This window comes from Delphinus delphis, chromosome 1, assembly GCF_949987515.2.
Source record: "Delphinus delphis chromosome 1, mDelDel1.2, whole genome shotgun sequence".
Taxonomy (NCBI): Eukaryota; Metazoa; Chordata; class Mammalia; order Artiodactyla; family Delphinidae; genus Delphinus; species Delphinus delphis.
In genome coordinates this window covers 108633401-108654301 of record NC_082683.1, presented here as the reverse complement: position 1 = coordinate 108654301, position 20901 = coordinate 108633401, and the positions used below count along the sequence as shown (strand labels likewise).

At 43.0% G+C, this 20901-nt stretch overlaps 1 protein-coding gene and 1 pseudogene across 3 annotated transcripts in view; both read right to left on the bottom strand.

Moving 5' to 3' along the window:
- The window catches only part of TUFT1 (tuftelin 1), a 43828-nt gene extending 24264 nt beyond the window's left edge, over nt 1-19564 (bottom strand). For 2 of the 3 annotated variants that reach the window (XM_060029900.2, XM_060029908.2), the window contains exon 1: nt 19440-19544. In XM_060029900.2, coding sequence (XP_059885883.1) covers nt 19440-19499 — 60 coding nt within the window. In that variant the 5' untranslated portion in view covers nt 19500-19544. Of the gene's footprint in view, nt 1-19439 lie in introns of all 3 variants that reach the window. The other variant, XM_060029917.2, reaches the window with a different exon arrangement.
- Nucleotides 17016-17138, bottom strand: LOC132416657 (small nucleolar RNA SNORA11; annotated as a pseudogene).
- Nucleotides 19565-20901: the final 1337 nt, after the last annotated feature.

The following is a 20901-nucleotide window of genomic DNA, read 5'->3' as shown; positions in this document are numbered from 1 at the left end:
CCCATTTTCACCAGGGGCATCTGCAAGTCCCTCAAGAGCTTGCATTCAATTGCCACATCTTCCATGACACTTCCCTACATCCTGTGGGAAACACATACTCCCTTCCCTGAGCTCCCTCTGTATCACAGGGCCTCTGGTGGCACGTGCCTCTCACTTATTTGTGATCCATGAGGAATTACCCCTTCTAACTGTTAACTCCTTGTGGGCAGCTGTCTGCCACAGCCCCTAACAAAGGTAAGTATTTTCTGAATGCATAGTGAGTGTTCCATGACATCTAGGTCAAGAGAACATTACAAAAGAAAGAAGAAAAAATAATTTCAAAATAGCCAGAGTGGCTGCCAACTCCTTTTCCCCAGGACACAGGCATGCATTCAGATTAAAACACAATCTCAGGAGTTCCCCGGTGGTCTAGTGGTTAGGATTTGGCGCTTTCACTGCTGTGGCCTGGGTTCAACCATGGTATTCTAATTGGAAGAGCACAGACAACTAGGCTGGATTTGCGCCCTGAGAGGTCATCTCCTCTGTTCATGTCATCAGAATTCCAGTTGCAGACAAGAAAGAGAACAAGTTGAAGAAGTACTCAAGAAAATAATGGCTGAAGCTTCCCAAATCTGGCAAAAGACGAATCTGCAGATTCAAGGAGCTCAGCAAACATGATAAACCCAAAATTCATGCCAAGATATATTGTAATTAAACTTCTGATAACTAAAGACAAAGAAAAAATCTTGAAAGTAGCCAGAGAAAAATGACACCTTACCTATAGGGGGAAAGCACTTTGAATAACAACAGATTTGTCATCGGAAACCATGAAGGCCAGAAGAAAATGGGACACTATTTTTCAAGTGCTGGGGAAAAAAAAAAAACCTCTCAATCAATTTTTTCCCAGGAAAAATATTCATCAGGAATGAGAGGGAAATCAAGACATTCTCAGGTAAAGGAAAACTAAGAGAATCTCTTACCAGTAGACCTACACTAAAAGAATGGCTTTGAAAGTTCTCTAAACAGAAAGGAAACAATAAAAAAGGAATCTTGGAACATTAGGAAGACAGAAACAACATGGATAGCAAAAACGTGGGTTAATCCAATTGGCTTTCCCTCTCTCCTTGAGTTTTCTAAATTATGTTTGATGATTGAAGCTAAAAATTATAACCCCATCTGATGTTATTCTAAGTGCATACACAGGAAATATTTAAATTAATTATAAATGGGAGAGGGTAAAGGAATGTAAAGGAAGGCAAGGTTTCTATACCTCACTTAAACTGGTAATACTAGAGCAATCACTACAAAGTCTATACAAAGAAATAATACTCAGAAACACTATAAATGAATCAAAATTGAATCCTAAAAAGTGTTCACGTAACCCACAGAAAGGCAGGGAAAAGAAAACAGAGAAATGAAGAACAGAGAGAACAAACAACAAACAAAAATAAAATAGCAGACTTACCATACCAATAATTACACTAAATGTACATGGTCTAAATACATCAATTAAAAAACAGATTGGGGCTTCCCTGGTGGCGCAGTGGTTGGGAGTCTGCCTGCTGATGCAGGGGACACGGGTTCGTGCCCCGGTCCAGGAGGATCCCACATGCCACGGAGAGGCTGGGCCCGTGGTCCATGGCCGCTGAGCCTGTGTGTCCGGAGCCTGTGCTCCACAATGGGAGAGGCCGCAGCAGTGAGAGGTCCATGTACCGCAAAAACAAAAACAAAAACAAAAACAAAAAAAACCAGATTGGCTGGAATTCCCTGGCAGTCCAGTGGTTAGGACTCCACACTTACACTGCAGGGGGCCTGGATTCAATCCCTGGTTGGGGAACTAAGATCCCGCAAGCCACGTGGCCATGGCCAAAATAAATAAATAAATAAAATAAAAATAAAAAACAGATTGGCAGAATGGATTAAAAAAAAAACATGACTCATTATATGCTGTCTATAAGAAACATACTTTAAATATAAAAATATAGGCTGGTTGAAGTAAAAGAATGGGAAAAGATATATCATGCAAATATTAATCAAAGGAATGCAGGAGTGCTGTATTAATATCAGATAATTTAAGCTCTCACTACAAGAATTTAGAAAAAGAACCAAACTCAAAGCAATGAGGAGGAAGGAATTAATAAAGATAAGAGCATGAATAAATAAAATTTAACACAGAACAACAATACAGAAAAACCAATGAAACAAAGAGCAGTTCTTTGAAAAGATCGATGCAAATCATAACCTCTAGCAAGACTGCCAAAGAATAAAAGAGAGAGACATAAATACCAATATCAGGAATGAAATAGGATATTTCTACAGATCCTGCACATATTGAAAGTATAAGGTAATACTATGAAAAACTCTATGAACATAAATTTGACAATTTAGACAAAATGAATCAATTCTTCAAAAAATACAAACTACCACAGCTCATCTAATATGACATAGGTAATATGAATAGCCTTATAACTATTAAGGAAATTAAAGTCATAATTTAAAACTTCCCGGGAGTTCCCTGGTGACCTAGGGGTTAGGATTCCAGGCTTTCACTGCCGTGGCCCAGGTTCAATCCCTGGTGGGGGAACTGAGATCTCACAAGTGTGTGGCGAGGCCAAAAAAAAAATATTCTCAAGAACTATCCGGGCCCAGATGGCTCCACTGAGAATTCTACCAAATATTTAAAAAATTAACACCAATTCTATTTCTACATAATCTCATCCAGAAAATAAGAGGAGGGAACAAATTCATTTCATCAATCTATTCTTATTGTGTGGCACCAAGACCAGACAAAGACAATTTTAAAAAGAAAAAAACAAATAAACAGACTACAAACCAACATCTCTCATGAATACAGAGATTTTACTCTCTAACATTTTGTTAGAACATGGGTAAAAGACATGAAAAGATATTTCACTGAAGAAGATATACACATGTCAAATAAGCATATAAAATAATGTTCAGCATCATTAGTCATTAGGGAAATGCAAATTAAACCCACAGTGAGATACCACTACACACTTATCAGAATGATTAAAACAAAAAGTACACCAAATGCTGGCAAGAAGGCAGAGAAACTGGATCACTCACACATTGCTTGTGGAAATACAAAGTGACACAACCACTCTGAAAAATAGTTTGCAATTTCTTTAAAAACTAAACATACAACTACCATATGACCCAGCAATTATACTCCTGGGCATTTATCCAAAAGAAATGAAGACTTATGTTCACACAAAAACTTGCACACTAATATTTATAGAAGCTTTATTTGTAATACCTCAAAACTAGAAACAACCCAGATGCCCTTCAGTAGGTGAATGGTTAAACAAACTGTGGTACAGCCATACCATGGAATGCTTACCATTCAGCAATAAAAAGGAACAAATTATTGATGCATGCAACAACAATTTCCAAAGAATTATGCTAAATGAAAGAAGTCAATCACAAAAAGTTACATACTATACGATTCCATTTATGTATTGATAATAGTCTTGAAATGGCAAAATTATACAAATGGAGAACATATTAGGGGTTGCCAGGAGTTAAGGAGAAGATGGAGATGGGAAGGAAGTAGGTGTGACTCTAAAAGGGCAACCTGAAGTATCTTTGTGGTGATGGAAATATTCTGTCCCTTGACTGTATTTATGTCACTATCCTGATTGTGACAGTGTACTATGGTTTTGCAATATGTTACCACTGGGGAATGCTAAGTAAAGGGTACAGAGATCTCTATTATTTCTTTTAACTGCATGTGAATCTACAACTGTCTTTTTTTTTTTAAAGTAATACTTCCAGGGCTTCCCTGGTGGCGCAGTGGTTGAGAGTCCGCCTGCCGATGCAGGGGACGCGGGTTCGTGCCCCGGTCCGGGAGGATCCCACATGCCGTGGAGCGGCTGGGTCCGTGAGCCATGGCCGCTGAGCCTGCGCGTCCGGAGCCTGTGCTCCACAGCGGGAGAGGCCACAGCGGTGAGAGGCCCGCATATCGCAAAAAAAAAAAAAAAAAAAAAAAAAAAAAAAAAGAGTAATACTTCCAGAGATAAAAATTAAAGAATATAATGAAAATAGTTACAATCCTGGACTTCCCTGGTGGCACTGTGGTTAAGAATCCGCCTGCCAATACAGGGGACATGGGTTCGATCCCTGGTCCTGGAAGATCCCACAGGCTGTGGAGTAATTAAGCCCGTGTGCCACAACTACTGAGCCTGCACCCTAGACCCTGTGAGCCACAACTACTGAGCCTGCGCTCTAGAGTCCGCGAGCCACAACTACTGAGCCCGCGAGCCACAGCTACTGAAATCCATGCACCTAAAGCCCATGCACCGCAACAGAGTAGCCCCAGCTCACCGCAACTAGAGAAAGCCTGTGCACAGCAACGAACACAATGCAGCAAAAAATAAATAAATACATTTATTTTAAAAAATAATTATTATAATCCTGCTACTCCAAAATAGTCACTATTAAAATGTTAGTGTATTCCTTATAATTTTTCTATGTATATTTTTGAAAGGCATACTACTATATACAGTTATATACTTGCTTTTTTCCCCCTTTAATATTTCATCATGAATTTCCATCACATTAAACATTCTTCAGGGACTTCTCTGGTGGCACAGTGGTTAAGACTCTGCACTCCCAATGCAGGGGGCCTGGGTTCGATCCCTCATCAGGGAACTAGATCCCACATGTATGCTGTAACTAAGTGTTTGAATGCTACAACTAAGGAGCCTGCGTACCATAACTAAGGAGCCCTTGGGCCACAAATAAGGAGCCCACGTGCCACATCTAATGAGCCTGCCTGCCACAACTAAGACCCAGCACAACCAAATAATAAACATTTTAAAAATAAATAAATATTCTTCAAAATTTGCTTTTAATGGCTACTAGTATTCCACGAATAGATCAGACTAATTTATTCAGCCTACCCCCACCCCAGTATAGGTTCCTATCAACTTTTTGCATTTTATTTTTTATATATTTACTTTTTTATTTTAGAAAATATATTTTATTTTGATAGAATGACATGATACACAGCAGTACCTAGATCACCACCAGATTTACTGCCTGGTCCATTACTCCTCAAGCCTAACTTGATTTTCTCTCTTCTTTGCAGAAAAAGAATAGCATTTGGAACAGTTAGACCTTGGCTCAAGCACTGGCTCCAGCTTTTATTTGTTGTGTGTATTAATTTTATTCTCCCTCAGCCTTAGTTTAGTATTAGGTAAGATGGATAGTACAACATTTAAGTGAGAACACAGTGACTAATACACAGTGAGAACACAGTGACTAATACACAGTGACTAATAGACATACAAAAATGCCAGTTCCTCAAATTTGACATAATGCTCCTCTTTAAAATATTTTCCATAAGCATATTCCATATGCTTATAGGTTAAAGTAATATGCCTTGTCATGGGAAAAGATGCATATTAACTCCTACTTCACACTATATACAAACATTAATTCCAAGTGGATTATAGATGTACATGTGAAAAGTAGAACAATAAAGGTGGTTTTTTTTGTTTTTTTTTTTTCCGCGGTACGCGGGCCTCTCACTGTTGTGGCCTCTCCCGTTGTGGAGCACAGGCTCCGGACGCGCAGGCTCAACGGCCATGGCTCACGGGCCCAGCCGCTCCGCGGCACGTGGGATCTTCCCGGACCAGGGCACGAACCCGCGTCCCCTGCATCAGCAGGTGGACTCTCAACCACTGCGCCACCAGGGAAGCCCCAGTAAAGGTTTTATAGGAGAACACGTTCATGATCTTGGAAAGGCAAAATTTTTCTTAACCACAGCACAAAAAAAATCCTCCCCATAAAAAACTGATACATTGGACTATATTAAAATTCTGAACTTTTGTTCATCAAAAGACACCACTAAGAGAGTATGACAACCCACAGAGTAGAAGATATTCACTCTATGACTATCTGACAAAGGATATTCAGAATACATTAAGAATTCCTACAAAACAAAAAGACAAAAAAACAATGTGGTATCCTGGACTGAATCCTGGATCAGAAAAAGGACATTAGTGGAAAAGCTGGTGAAATCCAAATAAAGTCTATAATTTAGTTAATAGTATTGTATCAACATTAATGTCTTAGTTATGACAAATGCACCATGGTTATTAAGATGCTAACATTGGGGGAAATTGGGTGAAGAGTATATGAGTATTATCTTTGCAACTTTTCTGTAAATCTAAAATTATTTCAAAATAAAAAGTATAATTAAAGAAAGAAAGTGGGGAGGGAGGGAACATGAGAGGGAGACAGAGTGGTGCCCAACAGAAAAATGGGCAAAAGACTTCAATAGATACATTACATAAGAGGATATCCAAATGTCCAATAAACATATGAAAAGGGTTCCACCTTATTAGTCATCATCATCAAAGAACTAGAAACTAAAACCATAAGGCGAAACCACAAACTACTCATCAGAATGACTAAAATGAAAAAAAAAAAAAACCAAGTTTCCGGGGCTGTGGAAAAATCAGAACGGATGGTGGGTTTGCTCATTATCACAATCACTTTGGAAGTATCTACCAAAGATGAACACATGCGTACCTTATAACACAGCAATTCCACACCTGGTTATCTACTCAACAGAAATGCATACATACTTTCCCCATAAAAAACATATACTAGAATGTTCGTAGTAGCATTTTTCATAATAGCCAAAAGCTAGAAATTACCCAAATGTTTTTGGAGTAGAATGGATAAACTGTGATACAGTCATACAACAGAACACTGCACAACAATGAAAAAGAGTGAATATGCAACATGGATGAACTTTACAGAAATGTTAAGCAACAGAAGTCACACACAAAAGTATACTATATGATTCCACTTGTATAAAAGGTATAAAAGCAAGCAAAACTAATACATGCTTCAGAAGTCAGGACAGTGGTTACCCTTGAGGGTGGAGGGTAGGTAATGACTAGAAGGGGACAAGAGGGGGCTTCTTGACGATCTGCTTCTTGATCTGGGTGATGGTTAGAGAAATACATCCAGTTTGTGAAAATTACTTGACTGTACATATATGATATATGCACTTTTATGTATGTATGTTATTGTTTAACATACATAAATGTATGCTTTTTTTAAAAAAAGCAAACAAAAAAATTTAAAACGCCTTATTGTAGCATTAAAGTCCCTGCATGATCAGACCTATCACAGTGTATATCACATAATGTCTTGACTCCCACCAGTACCCCACCTGTACCCTACATTAGCTATCCCAAACGTTCCTGATCCAATTGCAGGAAGGCATCCAAATCCAAATTTCTATTTCTGTTGATGAGTTTTCCAATGCAATACACACTCCCACCTCCCCACAAGTGTACATGTCGTTTTCTCCTCCAGGGATACGCTTCCCTCCCTTGCCTCCTTGGAGAATTCCCAGTCAACCTTGAAGGCTCAGCTCTAAGGGTCCGACCCTAGCACTCCTTAGTCAGAGCCTGCTCCTGCAACCACTGCACCCTACGTATCCTACACTGTAACACTGGTCCGCTTCCTTCATAACTACTTATTCATTCATCTCCCCAATAAAATCATAAGCTCTCTGAAGACCTCGATGGCTTATTTAGTACAGTGCCTTGCTTAGAGCGGGCATATTAAAGAATATATGTTGTGTGAATTTCAGGTAATGTGGTCCAGGATTTTTCCCAATTCTCTTTCTTTTGAGAACATTAGATTCCTCAGTTTAGAGAGGCGGTAGGGAATACTGGAAAAAAGCAGACATGAAAAGGGGAAAACAAGAAAAAAAAAAAAAAGAGCAAAGACCAAGAAAGGCAACACTAAGAAGAAATATAAGTGGCTAATAAATATATGAAAGATGCTCAACCTTACCAGTAATCAAGGAAATGCAAATGAAAATAATAATGAGTTATCATTTGGGGGGAATTTCATTAAATTCTGAGTTAAAAAGTGTAAGATGAGACACATAGAAGTATGCTCACAGCAGCACTGCTTGCAACGGCAAAACACTGGAAACAACCCAAATGGTGCACTGACAAGTAAATGGATGAATGCAATATGGCATATTAGTACAATGAACTACAGCTACACGCTTTGACATGAAGGAATCTCAAAATTAATGTTATATAAAAAAGTAAGCAGTAGAATATAGATACCATGTATACAAAGTTCAAAACATGTCAAACTAAGCAAGATATCACTTGAGCATGCAGTAAAAGCATAATAAAAAGCAAGAAAATAAACACAAAATTCACAAATTCTATGGAGGAAGCAGAGGGGTTATGATCCAGAAAGGACCCCAGGGGGCTTCAAAAGTATGGGTAATGTTCTGTTTCTTAACCTGGTTGTTCAGTACACCAGGACCATTTTATTGCTTTGCTTTAAAACTTCCCATATAGGGACTTCCCTGGTGGTCCAGTGGTTTAAGACTCCGTACTTCCACTGCAGGGCGCATGGCACAGTTCGATCCCTGGTCATCAGGGAACTAAGACCCCACAGGCCACACGGTGTGGCCAAAAAAAAAAAAAAGAAAAAGAAAAAACTTGACATATACACAAGAATCCTTTCTTGCTTTTCAGTAAAGCGAGTGAGTTACTTCATGTGAATCCTACAGAAATATCATTTTTATTTTTTTTAAATATTTATTTATTTGGCTGCATGGGGTCGTAGTTGCAGCATGCAGGATCTTCGTTGCAGCATGTGGGCTCTTTGTTGAGGCGCTCAGGCTCTAGAGCACGCAGGCTCAATAGTTGCAGTGCTCAGGCTCTCTAATTGTGGCGTGCAGGCTCAGTAGTTGTGGCACACCGGCTTAGTTAAGCAGCATGTGGGATCTTAGTTCCCCAACCAGGGATCGAACCCAGGCTCCCTGCGTTGGAAGGCAAATTCTTAACCACTGGACCACCAGGGAAGTCGAGAAATATCATTTTTAGATCAAGTGACTGGCAAATTTTAAAGATACTGATAATACCTAGGGTTGGTGAGGATGCAGGGAAAAAGACTAATCTCCCATGTATATCGTTGGAGATTATAAAAGTATTTTTAGAAACTAATTTGGTGATATTAATAAACAGTTTGCATATTTTATAAACCCTTTGAGTAATTCAACTTTTACGAATATGGCCTATGAAAATCCATGCACATTTGCCCAAAGATATGTGTGTAAAACTGTTGACTGCAATACTCTTTACAATAGTTAAAGACGTGGAAACAGCATAAATATTCTTGAGTAAGTGAGTGTGTGAGTCAAGTATGGTAACATCCACACCATGAAATACTACACTGCTGATAAATAAACCTCTATAAATTGACAGGAAAAGACCTCCAAGACATATTAAGTGAAAAAAAAGCAAGTCACAAATTCATTCATAAAATGTGACTTCTTATTTATTTAAGTACACACATATGTTCATAGTATTGGTAATTGCCGGTTCCTAAATAAAGCAATTACTACATGCTGAGCCCTATTAGGCACTGTTCTAAGTGCTTTACATGTATTAACTCATTTAATCCTCACGACACAACTATATAGTAGGTATAAATTCCCATTTTATAGACAAGAAAACTGAGGCACAGAAGTTAAGTATCTTGCCCAAGGTCATATAACTAGTAAGGAGCAGAGCCAGGATTCAAACCCAGGCCCTGTGGCTCCAGAGTCTGTGCTCCTACCCACCATGCCACGTTGGCAATTCTTGAAAGTAAGCACAACAGAAAAGCACTGAATTCATATACACTAAGCTAGAGAAAGTCAAGGGAGCCAAGGGACTTTCAGTCCATATACTTCTATAGTGATTTAAACTTCTGCAACAAAAATGTATTTGTGTGACATTCCTATAATAAAATATATAAAATAAAGAGAAGGAAAGAAAAAGTACTAAACTTAGAGGTGGGATCTGAGTCCGACCCCTACTAATGCTTGAGCAAATCATTTTATTTCTCCGGGCAATTTTCCATCTACAAAATGGGGGTAATAATACCTACCTTGCCTACACTTTAGGCAGGGTAGGTAGATGTGTAGGAACAGTGTGAAAGTGCTTTGCAAACCATAAATCACTTCACAAAAGTAAGGCAGCATTAACTTTCCCAAGGAGCTCTGGAAAGACCGCAAGGGAGGAGAGTAGGTGAGACAAACTGTCTAAAAGAAGCCTGTGACTAAATCTAGGGTTCTCTCTGGCACCTCATCCTCTAGGACCAGAGGATCCGGTCTGTAAGGCCACAGACTTCACCCCACGACCCCAAACCATAGCCAAGAAGGAAAACCCAGGCCCCTCTCTGCTTGGTGCCATTGGTCGTTTTCTGGGGCTGGAGTGACCCCGAGGCTGCGAGCAGGCTCCAGGGAGCTTTAGGAATACCCCAAGATGTCTAGCAGGGTGGTCCCCACTGGGTGCTCTCTGAACGGCAAGATAGGAAGGGGAGCCATCTTCTCTAAGGAAAAAGGAGCAGAGCTAATCACAAGGTAAGCAGTCTCTAACCTCATAAACATTCCTGGGGAGAAGCCCAGCCAACTCCAAATTATAGGCAGCCTCTCCACTCTGTTCAAACAAATCTGCAGCTGTGACTCACTCCCCAGAGTGGGGAGGGGGTCAACACAGAGCTGAGGGCTTAGAGATCAAGACGCTGAGGAGGAGCGATACGGAGATATATCAGGGAGGCTCCGGAGGTTCTCACATCACTGGCTCATGTGAATAGGGGAAAGGTCTATGGGAAAATACGTTTCCCCAGCTCCCACTCCCCAGGCTGCTATGAGGGCCATGAGGACTGGATGGCAGGTGAGGATCAAGGGACTCCGAGAAGGAAGTAAGGGAAGTGGAAGATTGCCCCTGAGCTGCAAACCAGCATCCTTAATTTATCCTCTCCCTATATAACCCACTCTTCCACCATTTTGTCCCTCAACCCTGTTCCCTGTTCCCACCGGGAATGTACATGGTCTCTCAAGCTGCTACAGCAGCAGCCACCTCAATTTTCCCCTTCTGAGAAATGGGAATAGCCAGCACCTTGAAACAATGGTTCCCAAGAGGTCAGGATGAGGAAAGCCCCAATAAAGTCAAAGAGGCCGGATGCAGTGGTTGGGGGATGACCCTCTCCTGGCTGAGACTGCTAACCCACTCAGCTCACAGATCTCAGGTACCCTTGGTCCTGCCTTTTGCAGGGCTCTCTAGGTCAGAGATGGTGCTTTGTTGGGGATGGCACAAAGAATCAGTCCTGCTCCTCCCCACAGATTAGCCAACAGAACAGGTATTTGCTTTTTATCTGGCTACCCGCCCAGAGGCATGGGCTGGACAAGCTCTATGCAGAGGGCTGACCAGGATGACTGGGAGGTGAAATGAGGAAAAGGGATTTAGGGTGGCACCCTAAATGGGGCAGCCTTTCTCATTCCCTGGATCCCTAGCACAGGGAAACACCAGGGCCTGGAAGTGAGAGTGTGTACATAGAGGGAGGTGGGCTCCTGAACTCTCCACTCTGAGAAAGACACCCTTTTGCTCAGCCAATCTCCCTTCACGAAACCCACCTAGTGCCCTGCCAGCCTGGAATTCCCAGGTCCCTAGCACCCTCTCCCCTCTCTAGTCTCTGATTACCTTGCTTTGTGATTTTTGCTTCTTTGCCTCCAGGCCCTAGAAGACCATTTCCTCTTCTTTCCCCTGTATTTTCTTCTCCTCTTCCTGCCCCTGCTGGCTAGGCTTAAATCTGGGCCAACAGCCTCCCTGGCGCATACCTGTTCCCTCAACTAAACATCCCCACCCCTAGGAGACAAAGGTGTTTCACAAGACTCTGCATCATGACCCAAAGAGGCACATACCACAATTACCAGCAAGCGAGGAAACCTGTCCCACCTGCTCTGAGCACGCGTGTGTGGAACCAAAACCATCTGCGTGCACACACCACCCCACTACTCCCACCCGGGAGAAATATGGGCAAACTTTGGCGCCCAAAGCCTGGTGACTGGGTAAGCCTCCTCACCCAGATCCTCCCACAGAGCCCAGGATTCCCCAAATTCCTGGCAGGCTTGGAGACATCAGCTGTAGTGCTCCTGAAGGTGAGAACTTGGCAATGAATGGGGGAGATGGAGTGGAGTGAGGAGGAATTTATGGGCTGAGCTTGAGGCAGGTCTCATGAGTGGAAGGAAGAGGCAGTCACCAAACTTGAATGGTTCCTCTGCCCAGGAGTTTCTTCCCCACCCAGGTGTCACAGAGCCAGGGCTTCCACCATTTTAGAATTCATTCATTCCTTTGGAGTAAGCATCAATGACTCCAGATGAATCCCCTTTTAAAACGCAAATATTCTCACCCAGCAATTCCAATCCTAGGTATTTCTTTCCAAGAGAAAGTAAAATGTAAATGCACATAAAAACTTGTAAACAAATGTTCATAGCAGCATTATGCACAATAGACAAAAAGAAGAAACCACCCACTAATAAGGACCTACTGTCTAGCATAGGGAACTCTACTCAATACTCTGTAATGGGCTACATGGGAAAAGAATCTAAAACGAGTGGATATACATATATGTATAACTGATTCACTTTGCTGTACACCTGAAACTAACACAACATTGTAAATCAACTATACTCCAATAAAAGTTAAAAAAAAAAAAAGAAGAAACAACCCTAAAGTCCACTCACATTTATTCACGATGAACATGTCATAATATATCCATACAATGGAATATTATTCAGCCATAAGAAGTAATGAAATACTGATTCATGTTACAACATGGATCAACCTTAAAAACATGCTAACTGAAGGAAGCCGGTCACAAAGGATCACATGTTATATGATTACTTTTAGATAAAATATCTAGAATAAGCAAATCATAGAGAAGGAGACTGATGGGACTGGGGGGGTGTTGGAAGAAAACAGGGAGTGACTGCTAATGGGTCAGGATTTCTTTATGGGGTGATGAAAGTATTCTAAAATCAGTTGTGCTGATGACTATACAACTGTGAATATACTAAAAACCAATGAACTGTATACTTTAAATGGGTGATATGTACAGTATGTGAATTATATCTCAATAAAGCTGTTATAAAAAGAAAATGAGGCCTATAGTAAGCGTTCAGTAAATTACAGCTTTAGTTTAAAAAAAAAAGAGTCGGGCTCAGGAAAGACTTGGTCTCAGGAAAGACTTGGTATGTAACTAATGCAGCTTCTGAGGTCCTAAAGGAATGACACCTATTCCAGGGTAAAGACAAAGGTTCAGACTGCAACTGATATAAAATTTCAAATCCACTCAGGCATTGAGAGAACCTCTCTGGCCTAGACTGACCAACATAAAAAAATGTAGAGAGGACTGGTGGTGGGTGGGGGAGGGGAGAGCAAATATTCTAAGGAAGGGTAACACTGATAGGATACTCAAAGGGAATCACTTTATCAGAGTCCAGTGCATCATGGGATACCAGCTGCCTTGGCCATGATTTCAGAAAAAGGAGGAGGAGGAAAGGAGCCCAGAGTGGGATGCTAAAATATGAACCCTGACTATATCACTCTAAGACAGTCCTGGCTGAGTTGGGACTAGCGAAGGTTACGCAGGTCTTCACTCTGGGTCTACCTATAGGTTCCTTCTAATCCTCAAGACCCTCCACTGGTAGAGGAAAGGGGAAAGGAACATGTAAGAGCAAACATCAACATAATGAGAAGGAGCAAACCTTGACCAGACCACAGAGTTCCCAGACTCTTTCTCCATCCCTTGACCGGGGGAAGATAAAACACTAGCCAGTAAGTAACAGAAAATAACAACTAACATCTGAGCACCTACCGTGTGCCAGGCATTGTGCTTAATGGTTCATATGCATTCTTCACAACAACCTTATGAGAAGGGTGCAATTATTATCCCCATTTTAAGGAGGAGGAAACTGAGACAAGAGATAAAGTAATTTACCAAAGTGATCTTGGGCAAAGCAAACGCTGAAGCCCTGACTCTAGTCCACTGGGTCAGATTCCCAGAACTAGGCTCTTAACCACAATGTTATTAATAGAATCATAGTTTAGTCAAAAATTGTGATATACCAAAAATGGGCAGAAGACCTAAACAGACATTTCTCCGAAGCAGACATACAGATTACCAACAAACACATGAAAAGATGCTCAACATCACTAATCATTAGAGAAATGCAAATCAAAACCACAATGAGGTATCACCTCACACTGGTGAGAATGGCCATCATCAAAAAATTTATAAATGATAAATGCTGGAGACGGTATGGAGAAAAGGGAACCCTCCTGCACTGTGGGTGGGAATGTAAATTGCTACAGCCACTATGGAGAACAGTATGGAGGTTCCTTAAAAAACTAAAAACAGAGCTACCATATGACCCAGCCAATCACACTACTGGGCATATGCCCTGAGAAAACCGTAATTCAAAAAGATACATGTACCCCAATGTTCATTGCAGCACTATTTACAATAGCCAGGACATGGAAGCAACCTAAATGTCCATTGACAGATGAATGGATAAAGAAGATGTGGCATATATAGAATGGAATATTACTCAGCCATAAAAAGGAATAAAACTGAGTTATTTGTAATGAGGTGGATGGACCTAGAGTCCATACAGAGTGAAGTAAGTCAGAAAGAGAAAAACAAATACCGCATGCTAACGCACATATATGGAATCTAAAATAACGGTACTGATGAACCTAGTGGCAGGGAAGTAATAAAGATGCAGACATAGAGAACGGACTTAAGGACACAGGGGGAAAGGGGAAGCTGGGATGAAGTGAGAGAATAGCATTGACATATATACACTACCAAATGTTAAATAGATAGCTAGTGGGAAGCCGCCGCATAGCACAGGGAGATCAGCTCGGTGCTTTGTGACCAACTAGAGGGGTGGGATAGGGAGGGTGGGAGGGAGACTCAAGAGGGAGGAGATATGGGGATATATATATATGTATAGCTGATTCACTTTGTTATAAAGCAGAAACTAACACACCATTGTAAAGCAATTATACTCCAATAATGATATAAAAAAAGTTGTGGGGCTTCCCTGGTGGCGCAGTGGTTGAGAGTCTGCCTGCCGATGCAGGGGACACGGGTTCATGCGCCGGTCCGGGAAGACCCCACATGCTGCGGAGCGGCTGGGCCCGTGAGCCATGGCCGCTGAGCCTGCGTGTCCAGAGCCTGTGGTCCGCAACGGGAGAGGCCACAACAGTGAGAGGCCCACATACCGCAAAAAAAAAAAAATTATGATATAATTTCTTTGGGAAGATGAGAGAAGGAAAAGGGAGCATGTAAGGAGTGGGAGTATAAACCTTCCTATAATTCCTACAATAGGAAGTCAATGATGTCTAAAACTGATAAATCATAAGCATACTATTTAGAAACATGGCAGTAAACACTAGAAAGAGCTAAAAGAGTTAAAAGTGGTAACTTCCATGGGGCAGGCCTTGGGTAGGGAACTGCTTACAATTTTCTTTTAAAGGCCTTTTGATATTAATAGATCTTTTTAAAATCATACACATGTATTCCTTTGATAAAAAATGATTAAAAAGGAAAAAGAAAGAAAATCAGAGATCATGCCAATCAAAGTCTACTGTTGCTCTTGCCACAGTTTCCATCCTCCTCCACTGATAACAGCACTTGGGTTTGGCTTTGGAGAATCTCCCTCCTTCACTGGGCAATCCGGTGGGCCTGTCAATCAAGGAACCCCAACATGCCCTGGCCAAGGGGGAGAAGGGGCCAGTGACACCCTCTTGGAATCTTGAGCAGAATGGCAAAAAGACCTAAAACAGCTGGAAACACTTCACCCAGAAGCAGAAGCCCTCCATTAGTACCTTCCACTTACCCAGGCCCCAGGACTCCCTTGGTTCGGACTTTTTAAGCTCTCCCTTAAATCCTCTGTGTTGCCCATTTCCGTCTAATAAATTCCTCTTTTGCTTAAGTTAGCTGGAGCCACTCTCTATTGCTTATAATAAGGGAACTTAAATGGGAATGTCTAAAAACAATGAGTTTGAGGTTTATCTGTGCTTTTATTTGCCAGTGTAACTCACTACCGTGGTTTGCAAACTTTTTTGACCTAAAAAATACATTTTACATCACAATCAAATAAACACACACACACACATATATATAATATGTATACACAGACATAACTGAAACAAAAGTTTTGCCAAAATGTCTACGCTAACACTCTGAGAGTGTTAATTCTATTTCTTTTTTTTAAGACTTTATTGTTTTTAGAGCAGTTTTAGGTTTACAACAAAATTAGCAGAAAGGTACAGAAATTTCTCATATACCTCCCCACACACATGCATAGCCATTATCAATATCATTCACCAGAATGGTACTTTTTAACCAAAGATGAACATACATTGATACACTGTAATTACCCAACATCCACAGATCACCTTAGGGTTCACTCTAACGAAGTGAATGGTGCTGCACGTTCTATGGGTTTGGACAAAGGTATAATGACATATATCCATCGTTATAATATCATACAAAGCATTTTCACTGCCCTAAAAAACTTCTGTATTCTGTATATTCATCTCCCCTCTCCCCCCCGACTCCTGGCATCCATTGATCTCATTACTGTCGCCATAGTTTTACCTTTTCCAGAATGGCATATAGCTGGAATCTCTTTCTTCCTTTTTGAAAAGAGAGTTCAAAGCCTTTATGCCTATAAGACCACTCATGGCCCACCCATGCATGGACTAGACAGGATCTAAAAGGCAAACTCGGGGCTTCCCTGGTGGCGCAGTGGTTGGGAATCTGCCTGCCAATGCAGGGGACACGGGTTCGAGCCCTGGTCCGGGAGGATCCCCCATGCTGGGGAGCAGCTGGGCCCGTGCGCCACAACTGCTGAGCCTGCGCTCTATAGCCCACGCACCTAGAGCCTGTGGTCCAAGATGAGAGAGGCCACCACAATGAGGGGCCTGTGCGTGGCAATGAAGAGTAGCCCCCGCTCATCATAACTAAAAGGAAAGCCCACGCGCAGCAACGAGGACCCAACGCAGCCAAAAATAAAAAATTAAATAAAATTTTTTAAAAAGGCAAACTCTTCTAATACTGCAACTTTTCATCTAATATTGAGCCCTTCCCACTGGTCCTGCCCAGTAGAGGTACAGGGGGACACCTGTAGGGTATTTATTTATAGGAAGGCCACAAGTTTTGAGCCCCTTGTTACAATGATTCCTGTTGGGTGTGTTGTAAACAGAGGAACCATTTCTTCCGGCTTCCTGCTCTGAGCACATCTATTTCTTTTTTAACGCTGGTTCTGACCCACTAAGTTGATCTCAGTGATTATGCGATTATGATCAGCAGTTTGAAAAAAAAAACACTGGCTCCCTGTACCTGCCACATCTACCTCCAACAATAAAAGCAACCCAGAGAATGCATTAGCCATATTTCCATGTCCATGTGCAGTGCACTGAGGCATATGGCCTGGCTGGTGGAGAAATACCAACACAGTCCAAGGGTCCTGACATTCACTAGGACACACCAGACAGTTAAACTGTCTACGCTGCAGACACCAGAAGAAACATCTGTTCGTTTATTTATTCACTCACTCACTTTACACATGCACTGAGCACTCCTTCAATGGTGTGAATATACAAGAGGTTCCTGGAGACTGTCCAGAGCCATAAATTCTATCTGCAGGATGGCTCAGAGGAGAGGAATCCAGGAAAAAGCTTGTCTCCTGACTGATCGATTGTTTACAATCTCCTCCCCTTCCTTAAGAGCTCAGGAATGTCTCTTAACACCAGATCTCAGCAATAGTTATGTCATTCCCACCTTTGAAGTCAAATAACTCTCAAGCCCAGCCTAGAAAGAAAGAATAAAAGGGAATTTCTGTCTCCCCCTCATTCTAGAGGTCTCTGATAAGCTCCAAACTAATCTATGGCTGGAGATTGTCTGAATTCCTTGCTATTTTTCAATCCACTATTTTCCCCCGCCAGACAAGCAGCAAAACATCAAGGGATGGAAGAGAGTGTCAATTCATTCTCAACACTGCCAATGCCTTAGACTTAAGACTTTTCTGGATCTCTTTTCTACAGCAAGCAAAAAGAAGTGCAAACACCCCTCTCCTTTATTTTCCTCATACCCCGTTCCCTGCCTCAACCATCCCAAAACAGTGAGCAAGCTCATGGAGTAGGACTTGGGGCTGACACGATAGAGGATGGATTTTTTCTATCTACTGAAGATGAGGCATGGAGGTACTGGGGTTGGGCAGTAGCAAGACCTGAATTGTAATGTGGTGGAAACTCTCACAGCCTGGGCAGAAACAGAGAGGGGACTGTGAACAGAATTAAGTGATCATGTATACCCTAAACTTGAAACGAGAAACTAGTCAACAAATATTCTTTGAAGAGCCATAATTCAGGTGCACATGGGTTAGCTCTATCTCAAGGGCATGCTGAGAGGAAGAGGGGAAGGGAATCAGAATCGGAGTGGAGTGGGGGAAAGGGAGGCATACAAACGCCCCATCACCTTGTCTCTCATTTCACTCCCCCCCACAATAGCTTAGAAATTGATGAAATAATACACACCCATTCTGGGTTAAGTTCCCCAGCAGACCTAGAAACACTCAGCCACAAGTTACCCTCCTCTGCCTCTGGAGAGGAAGAATCATACAGTCTGCTGGGGTGGGGAGGAGACCAGGTACTGGGAGCCAAGGCAGTGAGGGGAGCTGGGCAGATCGGTTAGCACTGGAGCAGACGGGTGAGCACTCCTCTTTCCCCCACTCTCACTCCGTCCAGAAGCTCTCGCGTAAGTCACTTCCCTCCCCTTCTCAGCCCAGGTTCTGGCATCCCCTCCATCCACTTGCCCCGGGCTTGAAGGCTGGAGACGGAAGCAAAACCAACAACACGTCTCAGGAAGCTATCGGTTGGCCGACGGGGGGAGGGGAGCAGGAGACCCTCCATGGGGGGAAAGAGGAGAAATCCTCTTTCAGCAGAGAGGTGACCCCCAAGCAGACAGCCCTATCCCCACCTAGCGAAAGGTAAGAGTCCCTGGCCAATCTCAACGTACCTGGAGTTCTACCGCCCCCACCCTCCAGTCCAAGCCCTAGGATTTCACTCTCTACCCTTTGTCTTGCTACTGCTCACCCAAAGCCCCATGAAGTTCTTTGAAGGGCCCCTGAGGTCACCAGGACCCACAGAAAAGCCTAATCCCCCTCGTTGGGAACCAAAGTTCAAAAGAGCACAGGGATCCCGTCCCTGGAGCTCATTCTCCTACGACGCAATCTAGCAGCGCACAGGACGCCCGAGCAACGCGCACCTGGAGATCCGCGCTCAGTTCGGGCAGGAGCCGCAGTGTCCTCCCAAAGGGCAGGGACGCCCCTTGTCCTTGAGCCTCAAAACAGTCTTCATCCCGCAACTCCCCAGGATTCCACCTCCCGCCGAGAAGCGGCAGAAAAAGAGAAGCGCCGCGAGGAGCTGACCGCACCGAGCGCTGCACCAGGTGATGTCAGCGAACTCCTCGCTGGGCACTGGAAGGGCGGAATTAGAAACCGAGAATACCGCGCGAGGGGAGGCGGTGCGGACGCTTTTTCTTACCGCGGTTTGCCCCTCCGGGTGCACATCCACCAGTGTACACCAGCTATGCGTCCCGTTCATCTTCTGCTGGGGTCGCAGCTGGGACCCCAACCCTGGGCCCTGCGGTCCGACTTCTCCCAGACTGGCGCGCGCCGAACCTTTCCTTGTATAGGCACGTCACGGGCGGAGGCACGATAGGACACGCCCCTAGGACGCCGTTCGCCAACAAGCGAGCAAAGGGATGCAGTGGGCATGGCCTAGACGTTTCAGGGCACGCCCATCTGCGCTCTCTCAGATTTACCTAAAGGTGGGGCTTAGGAGCTGCTTTTCTGCTTAACTGAAGTTTTGCCTAGCGTTATGTATGGTTGTACCTTAAACATTAGTCTTGCCCTCTCCTTTCAACTCCAAGACCAGTATTGGTAAGACAGAATCACCCTGCCTGCCCCTAGAGGATGAGGAGTTCGAAAAAAGCTTCCATACATTCTCCTCTCCTTATACATAGGCCAGCCTGTAGGCTTTGTGGAGCTGAGCAAAAACATTTCCTCCACTGTACAGGCTCCCAAGACCAGCTCACTCAGACTGGCCTAAGCCAGTCTGGCAGGTGCCCTTCCCTGGCAGGAAGCCCAGGCCAAAGGCAAAGCTAGCTTGGCTCTGGGTGGGGCTTGTTTTGCAGAAGCTATTATACCAAAGCTGCCCTAATATGGATGGGAGAGGTGGGACACATTGCCTTAAAAGGAATTTGCATTCTTGAGAAGGGATGAACCTCAACCTCTCCAGTGGCATTTGCTCTCTAAGCCCAGGTTAGCATCTTAAGGGCCTAGAATAGAGGATGGCCAAGCAGGACCTTGGAGCCTCTTCCAGCCCAACTGCTCTCAGCAGGTGGCTTCTCCACTGGGCTATGGTCCACATGGACACCAGACAAGAAGAGGTCTGACCCACTCTTGAGTGGGCAGAACCCCTAAATCTGGCAATAGGCTCTGGTGAACAGCTAGCTCTCTTCAAGGCAACACAAGGGCAGGGATGACAGAAACTTCCCCACCTCTCATGGAGGGACTGGGTCCCATGCCTGGTAAGAATGGATGGGTATCTTTGCGCCTGGGAGGTGCATGCTTGGGCTATCCCTATGCCCCAAAGGAATAAAACCCATTTCTGGTCTGTCTCCTTTAACCCTCAGAGAAGGCATTTACTGGCCTTGCTATTCCCAAAAGTTTCCTCAGGAAAGAATGGAGCTGCTATAAACACTTCTCGGTTCCCTAAGTTCCATCTGATCTGTTGTAAAAGGCCTCTAAAAGTGAGGTGAAGAAAACCCCAGCTTCAGCCTCTAAGCTGTACAGTAAAATGGTTTCTTCATAAAATTTAGACCTCCAAATAAGTCAGGAAAAAGAATGAGAAGACAAGTCAAGGATTTCAGTATAGATATATAATTTTAATATTTAATTTAAAATAAATTCAATGCTGGATTGGATTGGGAGAGAATATATGA